Below are 16,003 nucleotides of genomic sequence, written 5' to 3'. Positions count from 1 at the left end.
AAAATATATTCCACACTCGATGCACAATCAAGAACAAGGTATGTAATTTGATTATTGATGGAGGTTCTTGTACTAATGTTGCTAGCAAGTATATGGTGGACAGGTTAGGTCTTCAGAAAACAAAGCACCCGAGGCCATACAAACTTAGGTGGCTTAATGATGACACCGAGCTGAAAATTGCTGAACAAGTCACTGTATCATTCAGCGTTGGGAAATACCAGGATCAAGTCGTTTGTGATGTAGTTCCAATGAGGGCCGGACATCTTCTTCTTGGAAGATCATGGCAGTTTGATCGAGCTACAACTCACGACGGTCGAACAAACCATTACACTTTCACGCACAATGACCGTAAGTTCAACCTTGCCCCTCTAAGTCCCTCTGAAGTTCATGAATTGCAAAAACACATGAACAAAGAGGTCGAGGTAAGGACTTCTAATCTTTATTTGAGATCCAATGAGATTTGTAAAACCATGAGTGCCCAGGGCACCGTGCTACTAATGTTGTTCAAAGAATGTTTAAGTACAGGTACAAGAGAGCTTGAACTACCCGCTGAAGTACAAGCTGTGCTAGATCAATACAAAGACGTGTTTCCAGAGGAGATACCCCCAGGATTACCTCCTATTCGTGGCATTGAACATCAGATCGATCTTGTACCAGGTTCTGCTTTACCTAACAAACCAGCTTACAGAATGAATCCAGAGGAATCTAAGGAGCTAGAGAAACAAGTGCGTGATCTCATGGATAAGGGATACATAAGAGAGAGCCTCAGCCCGTGTGCAGTACCAGTTCTGTTAGTTCCAAAGAAGGATGGAACATGGAGGATGTGTGTAGACTGTCGAGCAATCAACAACATAACTATCAAGTATCGACATCCCATTCCAAGACTAGATGACATGTTGGACGAGTTAAGTGGTGCAATCGTCTTCTCCAAAATTGACTTGAGGAGCGGCTATCACCAGGTCCGAATGAGGGAAGGAGATGAGTGGAAGACCGCGTTCAAAACCAAGCAAGGTCTCTATGAGTGGCTTGTCATGCCATTTGGGTTAACCAACGCCCCAAGCACTTTCATGCGACTAATGAACCAGGTTCTAAGGTCATTTATTGGTAAATTTGTTGTTGTTTATTTTGATGACATACTTATTTACAGTAAGTGCCATTCTGATCACATTAAACACCTTGGGTTAATTTTAAAAACGCTTCGGAAGGAAGGCCTTTATGCTAACCTAAAGAAGTGCTCCTTTTGTACTGATCAGTGTGTGTTCTTTGGCTTTGTAGTGAGTAAACAGGACCTACAGGTGGATGAGGAGAAAATCAAGGCAATAAGAGAATGGCCTACTCCCACTTCGATTGGACATGTTCGCAGCTTCCATGGTCTCGCAAGCTTCTACAGGAGGTTTGTCAGGGATTTCAGTACAGTGGCTGCACCAATGACTGCCGTGATCAAGAAAAACGTGCCTTTCTCATGGGGAGAAGCCCAAGAAAAGTCCTTCAACACCTTGAAGGAGAGGCTCACGCAAGCACCAGTCTTAGCCCTTCCAGATTTTGAAGTCATGTTTGAAGTAGAGTGTGATGCATCAGGTTTGGGAATTGGAGCTGTACTACATCAGAGGAAAAGACCCGTGGCTTTCTTCAGTGAGAAGTTGAGTGGAGCTACGTTGAACTATCCGACCTATGACAAGGAGCTTTATGCCTTAGTTCGAGCACTGGAAACATGGCAACATTACTTGTTATCCAAGGAATTCATCATTCACACCGATCATGAAACCCTCAAGCATCTCAAGGGTCAGACTTCACTTAAGAGGAGACATGCTAAGTGGTTGGAGTTCATTGAGACGTTCCCATATGTGATAAAGTATAAGAAAGGCAAGGAGAACGTGGTTGCTGATGCTTTGTCAAGGAGGCATGCTCTTATAGCTACTATGGAGGCTAAGGTAATGGGTTTTGAGCATATCAAGGAGCTGTACAAAGATGATCCAGAACTAGGAGAGTGCTACAAGGAGTATGGCAAAGGAGCATATCAAGCATTCTACTTGCAAGATGGGTTTCTATTTAGAGACAAGCGGTTGTGTATTCCTCAAGGTTCCATGCGAGAATTGATACTTACCAAAGCACACGGTGGAGGTTTGATGGGTCACTTTGGTGTCGACAAGACCTTGGCCGTGGTAATGGAACATTTCTTTTGGCCCCATCTCAAGAAAGATGTTGAGAGATTTTATGCTCGATGCATTGTCTGTCACAAAGCCAAATCCAGGTTACATCCTCATGGTCTTTACTTACCATTACCTATTCCTAATGCCCCTTGGGTAGATATTTCTATGGACTTTGTCTTCGGATTACCAAAGATCAAACACAAGGATTCAATCTTTGTTGTTGTGGACCGGTTCTCCAAGATGGCACACTTCATTCCGTGTGACAAGACCAATGACGCGACTCAAACCGCAAATCTGTTCTTCAAGGAAGTGGTGCGCCTCCATGGACTTCCAAGGACTATAGTCTCTGATCGTGACACCAAGTTTTTGAGCCACTTTTGGAAGACACTTTGGAGAAAGTTTGGTACCAAGCTTCTATTCTCAACAACTTGTCATCCCCAAACGGATGGACAAACTGAAGTGGTAAACCGAACTCTCTCTACTTTACTTAGAGCCACTCTTGGTAAAAATATGGCAACATGGGTTGATTGTATTCCTTTTATCGAGTTTGCTTATAATCGTGCTGTCCACTCGGCTACAAAACTATCTCCTTTCGAGATAGTCTATGGAATTTACCCTTTGTCTCCATTAGATTTAGCACCATTGCCTCAGATAGAACAGGTTTGCCAAGATGGACTAAGAAGAGGAGAAATCATCAAGAAGTTACATGACAAGGCCAAAGCAAATTTGGAAAAGAAGTATGCCGACAACAAACGCAAGGCTGATCGGGGAAGAAAGGAGATGTTGTTCAAACCAGGAGATTGGGTTTGGTTGCATATGAGGCCTGAAAGATTTCCAACACAACGAGCCTCTAAGTTATCACCAAGAGGCGACGGTCCATTTAGAGTTCTTGAGAAGATCAATGATAACGCTTACCGTTTGGAGCTGCCAAATGAGGTAAAAATTTCTCACACTTTTAATGTAGCTGACTTGTCTGCTTATGATCCAGGAGATTCAGTTTTGAGGACAAAACATTCTGAAGAGGGAGGGAATGATGCGGACATCGATCCTACCAACCAAACCGTTGAACCAAATCCTGTACCATATCCTGTACCAGAAGTACGAGAAGGCCCTGTGACACGATCAAAGGCTAAACAGCTAAGGAAGAGGTTTAACCTAGCCGTTCAAGACATCATAAGCTCTCTAGAGCTGAAGGACGTCAACTGGTCTGTACCATCATCATGCCGCCACAACATATATGATCACATTGCCGAGGAAGAGCTTGCTGAAGCCTTCACCCAAATGAGCCTTGATCAAACCAGTTCCCCAGGTAAGAAACCTCCTTTTTCAGGTCAAGGAACCTCAAGAAGCCAAGAGAAGACATCGGAGCTGCAAGAGACGTGTGATACAAGCTACACCTCTGAAAGCGATCAAGATAGCAAAGATCAAGACCAAGACATAGAGGGCATGGACGAGCATCAAGAGACTGAACAAGATATTCTAGAAGACTTCCTCATCAAGAGAGATCAAGTCTAATTAGCGTTTTCTTTTATTAGCTTATTTACTTTCCAAAAGGACAATGATTTGTGTTTGATTTTATTTTCTTTCCTTGTTGCATTTTCTGCATTTATTTTTCGGCCTTAAGGCTAGCTGAAGGACTCTTATAAAGTCCCCCTGCAGCAGTTGTACGAATTTCACCTTTGATTATCAATAAAATACTGAATTTTCTTATTTTTCTCTTTAAGTGTTCTTAAGAGAATTAAGCTTGTTCTCTGTCTTGTGTGTGAGATTCCACAAGGCTGAGTTCGTGTACTGTATCAGAGACCAATCACATCTCTGTGGTGTACTTCAATCCGCCAGCACTTCCCCCTCTACCGATCCCACACGAGAGAAGCGACCGCCATCGTGTCAGATCTCCACCATCGACCATCTTTCCTTCACAAGAGAGAAGCGACCGCCAGCTTGTGAAGCCACCAACTCTATCCCGGTATAAGACTCACCACCGAGTCTTGTATCACAGGTCAGTGGAGGAGTAGGTGGCCATTGTCTTTGGTCGAAGACTATGTGGCGATGAAAAGATCAAAGCTGGGTGTCTCACCGGAGTGAGGGGGGCTACTCTAGGTAGAGCTTTGACAACCGGTCGAGCCAAGATAGAGCTCTGGAGGCCGATCACGACAAAGGTAGTTGCGGTTCCAAGGTTGAAAGAGGAGAGCTTAAAGAGGTTGTGGTAACCACTACTACTTGGAGTAGAGGTCATAATGCCACTAGTCTTCAAGTTTACATGAGGGGGCTTCATAAAGTAGATAAATTGTGGTTTTGGGAGCTTTGCAATCAGGCGAGGTAAAGATAGGAGGCTGGTGAAGCATCGGTAACCCCAACTCTGTATAGGTGGGATCATAATGCCAAACTTCACCAAACTGTCTCCATCAAAGAAATCATCCCTAGGAGATCCGACGAACACTGTTATCAAAGGACTCTTATACCATTCTAGTAACAATGGTGACTTAAGGATCAGAAGCAGTCTTCGAACTAGTGATACCACTAAGCAAACCAAACGTTGACTAGGATGGGAGAGAGTGGAGTTTAGGCCAAACCTGGATTCACACTGAACTCGACACAAGAGGTTCTCAAGCAAATTAGAAGAAACCAATATTCTGCTATCGACGAAACCTCGTCTTGACCAAGCAGAAGACACTAGTACTAACCAATTTGAACTTGAGATAAAGCAAAATAATCGGGTCTGAGTAGCTTCTAGTGTAGGGATGAAACATAGTCTAGATAAAGCAAATTATCTATCAGGGTTCTGTGATAAGATTGGGGAGCAAACCTGGGCCAAAAGGGTAACGAGGTTGGGACAGAGCAAGCCGGGGTTATGGGTTTCTTCGTCAAGATCTTCAATGGCTTCAGCATCAACGCAGAGCTCTCGTCCAGCTGCAACCAAGCAAAACACTTGGAGAGAGGATATAAATCCAAGGAGCGGAGAGATGTTGAGGTTGACTGTGGAAAAGACCAGATCGAGAGATAGACGCCATTGATACCGGAGCATTCAGGGGGTTGAGGGTTGAACTCAGGCGGCTGGAGCCTCATAAGAGCATCCTCGCCGAGAGAGGGAGATGGAAGCGAAGGAGAGAAGGTAAGGAGATGAAGCTGATGTATTACCGGAGCTGAGATCTGGGCTCTCAGGAGAACTCCGGTGAAGTTAAAAGATTACATGAACGAGAATAGCAGACAGAGGAGAGAACAGAGATGGCAAAACCAAAGCCCAGCTACGCCGATCGGCCTCGACACCGCCGGAGGAGTAAACCTCGATGGTTGTGCCAGAGAGTAAATGCAGCTTGGGCGAACTCAACATTTCTTATATAAAAAATCAAAAATCAACCAAATTAATAAATTTCTAGTTAATTTAAAATGGTTACCAGCTCAAACACAAATCTGATTCTTTACTCGTTTGGGTATACACGACTATGTTGAAGTCGATAAGTAGTAGCGACGATCACCTTATCTCTCTGATCGTATCTTCCACCGGAAAACTCCATCTCCGGCAGATTCACGCCGTCTTACTCCGCACTTCCCTAATCAGAAACTCCGACGTTTTCCACCATTTCCTCTCTCGTCTCGCTCTCTCTCTCGTTCCTCGAGACATCAATTACTCATGCCGAGTTTACTCCCAGAGATTGAACCCAACTCTCTCGCACAGCAACACCATGATCAGAGCTTTCTCTCTCAGCCAAACACCAAGCGAAGGGTTCCGCTTGTTCAGAGCTCTCAGACAGAACACCTCTCTCCCAGCTAACCCACTCTCGTCTTCTTTTGCTCTCAAGTGTTGCATCAAATCAAATGACTTAATCGGCGGTTTGCAGATTCACGGGAAGATTTACAGTGATGGGTTTCTCTCCGATAGTCTTCTCTTGACGACTCTTATGGATCTTTACTCAACTTGCGAAAACAGCACTGACGCATGTAAAGTGTTCGACGAAATTCCCCACAGAGATACCGTTTCTTGGAACGTGTTGGTTTCGTGTTATCTACGGAACAAACGTACAAGAGACGTTCTTGTTTTGTTTGATAAGATGAAGAACGAGGTCGATGGTTGTGTAAAACCTGACGGTGTAACATGCTTATTGGCTTTACAAGCTTGCGCTAACTTAGGCGCGTTGGATTTTGGTAAGCAGGTTCATGCTTTTATCGATGAAAACGGACTTGGACGTGCTTTGAATCTGAGCAACACTCTGGTTTCGATGTACTCACGTTGCGGGTCTATGGATAAGGCTTACGAAGTCTTTAATCGAATGCGTGAAAGAAACGTAGTCTCGTGGACAGCTATGATCTCGGGTTTAGCCATGAATGGATTCGGTAAAGAAGCCATTGAAGTGTTCAACGAAATGTTGAAGTTTGGAATCTCTCCAGAGGAACAGACACTCACGGGTTTGTTGTCTGCGTGTAGCCACTCCGGTTTGGTCGATGAAGGAATGATATTTTTCGATAGAATGAAGAGCGGTGAGTTTAAGATAAAGCCAAATGTACATCACTATGGTTGCATTGTTGATCTCTTGGGACGTGCTCGTCTACTTGATAAAGCCTACAGTCTCATAAAGTCAATGGAAGTGAAACCTGACTCCACCATTTGGCGTACGCTGCTCGGGGCTTGTAGAGTTCATGGAGATGTGGAACTTGGGGAACGTGTGATCTCTCATCTTATCGAACTCAAAGCCGAAGAAGCTGGAGACTACGTTCTGTTACTCAACACATACTCTTCGGTTGGGAAATGGGAGAAAGTGACCGAGTTGCGTTCCTTGATGAAGGAGAAAAGAATCCAGACCAAACCAGGATGCAGTGCGATCGAGCTACAAGGAACCGTTCATGAGTTTATAGTAGACGATGTTTCGCATCAGCGCAAGGAAGAAATATATAAAAAGCTTGCGGAAATCAATCAGCAGCTGAAGATTGCGGGTTACGTGGCGGAGATCACATCGGAGCTGCACAATCTTGATTCAGAAGAAGCAAAGGGATACGCGTTGACATACCATAGCGAGAAGCTAGCTATTGCCTTTGGAGTCCTGGTGACTCCACCAGGAACAACCATTAGAGTGACTAAGAATCTTAGAACTTGTGTTGATTGCCATAATTTTGCAAAGTTTGTATCTGACGTTTATGATCGTGTCGTGATCGTTAGAGACCGTTCCCGATTTCATCATTTTAAAAGCGGTTCTTGCTCTTGTAATGAATTTTGGTGATGATTCAATCAAAAGGTTTGTTTCAATGTCATGTCTCAGATCTTCAGGCTTAATACATTCTTTATGTTATGAAACAAGCTCATAACTTATATGTTGATTGAAATAATGTCACACATTTTGTATGGTGATGATGTGTTTTACGTACGCTTAATCGATTTGCTTATTTGTGCAAAATTCTTGTCAAAAGCTTTTTATGAGAGAGCACGTGGTCTTGCTTAATGCATCTGTCCTTTTCTGAAATGAAGCTCGGAATATCAAAATGTTACAAGCTTCCTCTAACAAAATGATAATATTTACATAACTTATATAGAATATAACGACCTTAAATCAAAACGAATGGTTAAAAATGCCGAAAAAAGTGGTAAATTTCAAATATCGATCATTTGGAGATTCTCGAGAATGAGTAACTAATTATTTTTTTTTATTTTTTTTTGTGCAAACGAGTGTATATCTCTTCAACATCAATTTTATAGAAACCGATGTTTTGGGATCACCCTACAAAAATTGTTGGAGACTTCTATATATATGTGTGTACTTTACATATAAAGTTTTCTACTATAACACAATAAAACGTTTCTTTAAAAGAAAAAAAAAATTACAATGTCATCATCCAAAATTGTCATAGTTTGTATCATCCTCGTTTCACTTGCTAATCTTCATGAATGTAGTAAGTCATTTGTATATAGTTTACATTTTGCCCATCATTATTTGTTGTGCCCATCATTAATCATCACTAGTTAGTTACCAATATATATATTATCCTCCATAGTAATTTTTAAATGTGTATAATTTTTATCTTTATATATAGGTTTATTTAAAAGTGACAAGCCATCGACCGATCCGTTCACAGGAGAAAGGACAGGAAAACCACCATGCAAACCAGGAAAAAAAAACTATTTTACCTGCACTTACAATGCAAACATTGATTATCTAGATAATATCAGAAGCTGTTGGATCCTTTGCCCAAAAAGCTAATTTGACCCAACACCTCCTTTTCAAGGATTTATAAAATTTGAAGACCATTTTAAACACCAATTTTTTTCTTTCATATATAAATAGTAAATAATCATGTTACTACACTAAAGAAAATTATACATACACCTTAGTATTGCTTCGTAACTTTTAAACTCTTTTATTTACTCTATATTTTATGTTTGTATTATTTAAAAGTGAGCCTTGCTCCTCTAATGATTTTTTGGTGATAGATAAATTCATAAAAATCTGCTTCAGTGCCATGTATCAAAATCCTCAAACTGAAGCTAATACATTCTTCAGTCTTTGACATACCATAGCGAGAAGCTAGCTATTGCCTTTGGAATCCTGGTGACTCCACCAGGAACAACCATTAGAGTGACCAAGAATCTTAGAACTTGTGTAGATTGCCATAATTTTGCGAAGTTTGTATCTGATGTTTATGATCGTGTCGTGATCGTTAGAGACCGTTCCCGATTTCATCATTTTAAAAGCGGCTCTTGCTCTTGTAATGAATTTTGGTGATGATTCAAAAGGTTTGTTTCAATGTCATGTCTCATATCTTCAGGCTTAATACATTCTTTATGTTATGAAATTAAACAAGCTCATAACTTATATGTTGATTGAAATAATGTAACACATTTTGTATGTGGTGATACACATTTTGCATGGTGATGATGTGTTTTACGTACGCTTAGGTCCCGATTGGTAACGGCTGTTACTTATGGCTGTAAAGACTTTAACTTTAAAATTTTAGCGATGCAGTATACCCATTTGTGAAGTCAAAAAGAACCTTTCGGGGAAATTGGCTTTTTTGTTACTGGTTATTTCTAGTCTATTTTGTTTTCGCTAAGTGAAGCATTTGCCCACCCCTGTAGAGAATTTGGCTGTAGATGCTTTGACTGTAGAAACTTAAACTGTTAAAATTTGATTGGTAACAAATACTTTTAAAACTGAAGCTGTTACTTTTATTATTGAAATATATTAAAATGATGATAATAAAAAATAAAAATAATTATTATTAAAATGGATCTTAAAAGAAGGAGAAAAAATAAGAATAATTAATGTGTAAAAATAATTTATGTAAAATTTATATATAAACTGTTGGAGAGCTTTTAAGTATAATGGGGGAGAAAAAAATAAAGTTTTATATTTTTTTAAATTTTAAAGTCTGGTTTTGACGCTTTAAAAATTTTGAGAAAAAAATGAAGAAAAAAAAATAAGTGACTTACACAGCTTTTTAAAAAATTAAAATCAAAAAAGTATGATTAGTAAATAAATGGCTTTCAAGGCTTTAATTTTTTTTAAGTCTTAAAAGTCTTGTACCAATCAGGGCCTTAATCTATTTGCTTTTTTTTTTCCTTTTCTTTTTGTCAAACATGTATTTGCTTATTTGTGCAAAGTTCTTGTCAAAAGCTTTTTATGAGAGAGCATGTGGTCTTGCTTAATGCATCTGTCCTTTCCTCTAACAAAATGATAATATTTACATATCTTATATAGAATACTAGATGAGGACCCGCCCGATCTGCAGGTTCAAAGTTTTATAAATTAAATTTAATTAAACAAATATATATTAAAATTTGTTGTATATTATTTATAAATTTTGTTTTTGTTATAATACACTGATTTATATCCATTTACAAATTTTTTATGTATGTTACTATTAAGAGTGTATTTTCTACATCTAAATATATTTTATGTTACAAATATATTTTATGTTATAAATATATTATTTATCATACCACCTAGAAAATTTCTATATGAACAAATTAAGACAACTATTTTACTTTTATTTCTGCATAGTTTTTTAATTACTAAAATTGTTGGCTCAAAAAACATTTTGAATAAAAAATATATTACATAATATACTAATGAGTGATGTATCATCACAATAATGTATGACCACCATGGAGAAAACCTCGGCTCGGCCCTCATCCATTATAGAAAGAACCTTGCGTCCAACCTCCTCCACCATGTAGAGAACTTTGGCTCCGTTTTCCTCCCTTGGGGAGATAACCTTGCGTCCAACCTCATCCACATTCCTCCCTTAGAGAGATAACCTTGTGTCCAACTTTCTCCACCATAGAGAAAACCTCGGCTCTACCCTCCTGAACATGTTCACGTCATTTTGTTATCTCAAAATGGCTTGTTCCGACAACAAATGAAAGTAAAAACTTTTTTCTAACGTCACAAAATCTTTTGATAGTAACTAATGTTAATTTTTTCAATGTATTCATGGAATTGTTTTTGACACACAATTATGTAGCATCTGTCTCTGTAACGCCTCAACCGCCACCTTGCTTAGTGAGCCCATATCCACTCTCAGTCTATGGGTCCACCTTCCTAAGTGAGCTTTACATCTATTCCCGGCCCGTGGACCCATCCATATTCGATGGCCGGTTTATTACATCTAGGAGGCTTTAAAAAATTATTTACCAACCCTACAAATCAACAAATAATATTTTTCTGTCTTTTGTCCTCACTCGCACAGTTCCGACAATTACTTCCAGGAAGGTTACCCATGATGAAATTTTCTCAGGACCCTTGACCAGAAAAATAAGTGCATTTTGGTGATATATGTGACCAAATCAATTCTTTTAAACATTTCCGCAAACCGGGGTGTCATAGTCATCGAGTTTCTATGGATCTATCAACAATGATTCATGTTTTTTTAATCTATCTATCAATGTTTGTTGTGAGCTTATGTTTGATTAGCTTATTTTATCTATCCATCAGGTTAATGAGTTTCTACTCGTTATCTCCTTTTGGGATTAAATGAATAATGATAACAATTATGTTTGCAAAAATAAAAAGTTTATGACCAACCAATCAAGGTTAAGAAATTAGAAGAAAATTAATTGACATAATTAAAAAAAAAAAAAAAATTATAAGCACGATAATATATGAATCTCAAATAATTCAAAGATGGAAGTATAAATTAAATAAAACAATCTAAAAATACTATAATAAATTTTAAAATACACTATTAGGAAAAGAAGACGCACATATTAATCATATTAATCTTACATATTCCCAACTGAAAAAGTATAAAGTAGGAGAAAATTTTGGTTTTAAAGAATAAGAAAAATTTACCTTCACATTTAAAAAAATTTCCTGATTAAACAAAGTTGAAAGCAGTGTTTTTGAATAAATTATTTAAATATAAGACGATCTATGTTTATATAGAAGTGAGTATTTACAAAATTTGGAATTAATAATTTACTTTTTATTTTCCTTAATCCTTTTTCTATTTTTTTGTAAAACTAATAACTCAAAATTACAAATAAGTAAATAATATTATAATTTCGAATTTATGATATATATATATATATATATATATATATATTTATAATCTCCTTATAAAATTATAATTATTTAAATATAAAATTATGTATTTTTTTAATAAATTCGGTAACTTTTAAAAATTATCTTTTAACATTAATAATATTTTTTAAATAAAATATTTTATTTTTGTTGTAATCAAATTCCTCCTATTAAATATTAACTTTTACACATGTCAAAATCTAAGATTAATATAAACTTGACACATGTCAAAATCTTGTTCAAAAATCAACTTTACATAATAAGATAATGATGTAAATCAAAACGAATGGTTAAAAATGCCGAAAAGTGGTAAGTTTCAGATATCGATCATTTGGAGATTCTCGAGAATGAGTAGCTAATTTTTTTTTTTTTGTGCAAACGAGTATATATCTCTTCAACATCAATTTTATAGAATATGATGAAGGAAACAAAACTAGCCAGTTAAAAACAGATTTTTTGGGATCACCCTACAAAAATAGTTGGAGACTTCTATATATATGTGTACTTTACATGTAAAGTTTTCTACTATAACACAATAAAACGTTTCTCTAAAAGAAAAAAAAAATTACAATGTCATCATCCAAAATTGTCATAGTTTGTATCATCCTCGTTTCACTTGCTAATCTTCATGAATGTAGTAAGTCATTTGTATATAGTTTACATTTTGCCCATCATTATTTTTTGTGCCCATCATTAATCATCACTAGTTAGTTACCAATATATATACCATAGTATTTTTTAAATGTGTAATTTTTATCTATATATATAGGTTTATTTAAAAGTGACAAGCCATTGACAAATCCGTTCACAGGAGAAAGGACAGGAAAACCGCCATGCAAACCAGGAAAAAAAAACTATTTGGTCTGCACTCACAATGCGGCCATTGATAATATAGAAAATGTCAGAGACTGTTGGTTCCTTTGCCCAAAAAGCTAATTTGACCCAACATCTCCTTTTCAAGGATTTATAAAATTTGAAGACCATTTTATACACCAATTTTTTTCTTTAATATATAAATAGTAAATATTCATGTTACTACACTAAAGAAAATTATACATACACCTTAGTATTGCTTCGTAACTTTTAAACTCTTTTATTTACTCTATTTTATGTTTGTATTATTTAAAAGTGAGCGTTGCTCCTGTATTGATTTTTTGGTGATAGATGAATTCATAAAATCTGCTTCAGTGCCATGTATCAAAATCCTCAAACTGAAGCTAATACATTCTTTATTCTAGAACAAGAAAATGTCTCGCCGATGCAAGAAATATGAAAAACAAAACAAAACTCGAAATGATCAGAAGACCAATGTTTTATCAGCTTCTTTGAAGAATGTTTTCTTTTTTTTGCAGTGAAATCACAACAGATCTAATTAGCTGCAGCAGCAGCTGGTTTGTTTGCAAATGCGACACCCTTCTCAATGCTAGCTTTCAGTTCTGGTTTAAGAGCTTCTAGTGCTATCTGCTCGTACTCAGTCAATCCCTGAAGGTCTGACTCAATCACAGCTTCAAGTCCATTCTTCCCAAGCTTGATCCGTGATGCAAAGAAAGGAAGATCAGTAAGAGTCGACTCCACATACGAACACTCGTAGACATCTCCGTCTCCATCAAGAGCACGGAGAGACGACTCGACAAATCTTGCAGCAGCATATGCCATTGACAAAGTAGCTGAACCTGCACCTGCCTTGGCATCCACGACCTCAGTTCCAGCGTTCTGAATCCTAACAGTCAGCTGCTGGATTTCTTCATCGGTGAAGTTGGCAGAGGGCTTGGTTTTTGAAAGAAGAGGCAAAATGGTGATTCCAGCATGTCCACCGATAACAGGAACATCCACATCTATAAGCTTAAGGTTCTTTTTCTGAGAAACAAAAGTGTTAGCCCTCACAACATCCAAGGTAGTGACACCAAAGAGCTTCTTAGGATCATAAACACCTTTCTTTTTCAAGACTTCAGCAGCAATGGGTACCGTGGAGTTAACAGGGTTACTAATAATGTGGATGAAAGCATTAGGACAGTTATCAGCAACAGCCTCAACCAGAGATTTCACAATACCGGCATTGATGTTGAAAAGATCATCACGGGTCATACCAGGTTTCCTAGGTACACCAGCAGGGATAACCACAACGTTGACATCTTTCAAACAATCAGCTAACTCAGAAGGACCAGTGAAATCACGAACTTGAGAAGGAGTGTTACAGTGACTCAAATCAGCAGCAACACCTTTAACATTAGCGATATCGTAAAGATGAAGGGTAGATACCAACGGAGACATCTTGATGAGAAGTGACAAAGGCTGACCAATACCACCAGCAGCACCAAGAACAGCTACTTTGTAAGAAGCATTGATCTTGAATCCGTAAGGCTTCTTGTCAGAGGTTTGAGCTTTGGTCACAGAACCGCGAAGAGTCTTGGTCAAGGAAGAAGAAGAATCAGATCCAGAGATGAGTGAGGTTGATCTAAGACCGGTGAAACTAGGGATTGAGTTAAAGTTCACAGCTTGTGCCCTAGACTGTGGTGTAAAGGAACTGGCTTTAGAGGAGTAAGAAGATCCAATTGAAAACAAAGAAGCTGATGTTGCTGCTGCCATGTTTTTGTTCTGTTTTCTCTGTTTTCACAAAAGAGATAAATAAAAAAAACTTGTTCATACCTAATTAACATATTTACAGGGGAGACAGATCTATCTATAAGCGAATTCAAGCAAATAAATCGAAACCCTAATCGAAGAGAGACGTAAACCAGATCGAATTGAGACATCTCTAAAGGAGAACTCAGCTACTTATAAGAACAAAAGATTCAGAGGAGCAAATCGTAAGAATCAAAGAATGGATTAACCCAGTTCTTAAAAATCAAATCTTTTTATTAAAAACGAAAACGAATTGAGAAAGAAACTAACCTTGGAGAAAGCTTCTTGATCTGAAAAACCAAAACGCAAGAGAGAGAGAGAGAGAGAGAGAGAGAGAGAGAGAGAGAGAGAGAGAGAGAGAGAGAGAGAGAGAAGGATTAAAGAATTTGCTCTGTTCGCTGTAGAGCTCAGTGAAGAAGAAGAAGAAGGAGAAGAGAAATGGGATTAGGTGACACGATGAAGGAACCAATCTTTTATTTATTTTTTTAAAAAGGAAATTAAAAAGAAAAGAAAAAATATTGTAATTACAATGGGAAAAAACTTAAAAATACCTCATCTATTTTTTATTTAGACGTTTAATTAAAACATCATTTAATTAAAATACATCATTTAATTATTTTGGTTGGAAGAAAAATACATCATTTAATTAAAACGTGCGATTTAATACCTAAGCTAATAAATTTTGTTAGTTTCATACCTACGATTTGTTGACAAAAATAAAATTCCGTTTTTACCCTTACTATATCAATTAATAATTAATTTTAAATGATATGACATTACTTTATAAGTTTGTTTGAATTAAAATTATTTATTTTAATTACAATTTTGTTTTAAATATTTAAATAAAATTCTGTTTTTACCCTTACTATATCAATTAATAATTAATTTTAAATGATATGACATTAATTTATAAGTTTATTTGAATTAGAATTAATTTTATTTTAAAAAAAATATTTTAAATATTTAAATAAACTTCCATTTTTACCCTTACTATATCAATTAATAATTAATTTTAAATGATATGACATTAATTTATAAGTTTATTTGAATTAAAATTAATTTTATTTTAATTAATTTATAAGTGTATTTGAATTAAAATTAATTTTATTTTATGTTAAATGATATGACCAAGTCTGTAAAAGCGAGAGAGGAGAATAAACATGAATTAGAGTTTGATGAAGATGATTGTATTTTTTAGTAAAACAAAATTGTAATTAAAATAAATAATAATTCAAATAAACTTATAAATTAATGTCATATTATTTAAAATTAATTATTATTTGATATAGTAAGGGTAAAAACGGAATTATATTTTTGTCAAAAAAACGTAAGTATGAAACTAACAAAATTTATTAGTTTATGTATTAAATCGCATCTTTTAATTAAATGATGTATTTTTCTTCCAACCAAAAAAGACGAAGTATTAAACATCCAAATAAAAAATAGATGAGGTATTTTTAAGCTTTTTTCCCTAATTACAATTAAAAAAATTGTAGATGTTTGTTTTGGATGTCTCGTTGGATTTGCCAAGAGGTGTCTCCGTGATACGAATATACGATACTGAGAGTCACTTGACTGTGTCCTTTAGCAGTAGAGTTCGGACGACTGACAGCCAAAACGCTGCGTTAACCTTATTTATCCCCACATGCTCTTTTTCTCTCAACTACTTTTTTTCCTTTAGTTTGATGATACTTTGGACGTCTATGGTGTCGGTCCACTCAC

The 16,003-nt window shown here is 36.7% G+C and overlaps 2 protein-coding genes and 2 long non-coding RNA genes across 4 annotated transcripts; 3 read left to right on the top strand and 1 right to left on the bottom strand.

The window, feature by feature from the left end:
• Positions 1-5,514: 5,514 nt before the first annotated feature.
• Positions 5,515-7,394, top strand: LOC104711218 (pentatricopeptide repeat-containing protein At3g47530). The gene has a single exon (XM_019230358.2). The coding sequence runs from the start codon at positions 5,594-5,596 to the stop codon at positions 7,361-7,363; it is 1,770 nt and encodes a 589-aa protein (XP_019085903.2). The 5' UTR covers positions 5,515-5,593; the 3' UTR covers positions 7,364-7,394.
• A 521-nt stretch (positions 7,395-7,915) lies between these two features.
• On the top strand, positions 7,916-8,909 carry LOC104711217 (uncharacterized). Its single transcript, XR_755225.3, has 2 exons — positions 7,916-8,030; positions 8,172-8,909. It is a non-coding gene; the product is annotated as an uncharacterized LOC104711217 (long non-coding RNA).
• Positions 8,910-12,076: 3,167 nt separating this feature from the next.
• On the top strand, positions 12,077-12,856 carry LOC104711215 (uncharacterized). Its single transcript, XR_755224.3, has 2 exons — positions 12,077-12,296; positions 12,429-12,856. It is a non-coding gene; the product is annotated as an uncharacterized LOC104711215 (long non-coding RNA).
• Positions 12,857-12,994: 138 nt separating this feature from the next.
• Positions 12,995-14,800, bottom strand: LOC104711216 (malate dehydrogenase, chloroplastic). The gene is made up of 2 exons (XM_087467440.1): positions 14,552-14,800; positions 12,995-14,263 (listed from the first exon to the last, which is right to left on the bottom strand). Exon 2 carries the CDS (start codon positions 14,243-14,245, stop codon positions 13,028-13,030), a length of 1,218 nt encoding a protein of 405 aa, XP_087323566.1. The 5' UTR covers positions 14,246-14,263; positions 14,552-14,800; the 3' UTR covers positions 12,995-13,027.
• Positions 14,801-16,003: the final 1,203 nt, after the last annotated feature.

This window comes from Camelina sativa, chromosome 9, assembly GCF_030686135.1.
Source record: "Camelina sativa cultivar CO46 ecotype springtype chromosome 9, ASM3068613v1".
NCBI lineage: Eukaryota > Viridiplantae > Streptophyta > Magnoliopsida > Brassicales > Brassicaceae > Camelina > Camelina sativa.
Note: the sequence above shows the minus strand (reverse complement) of the source record. Positions and strands in the feature narration are given on the sequence as shown.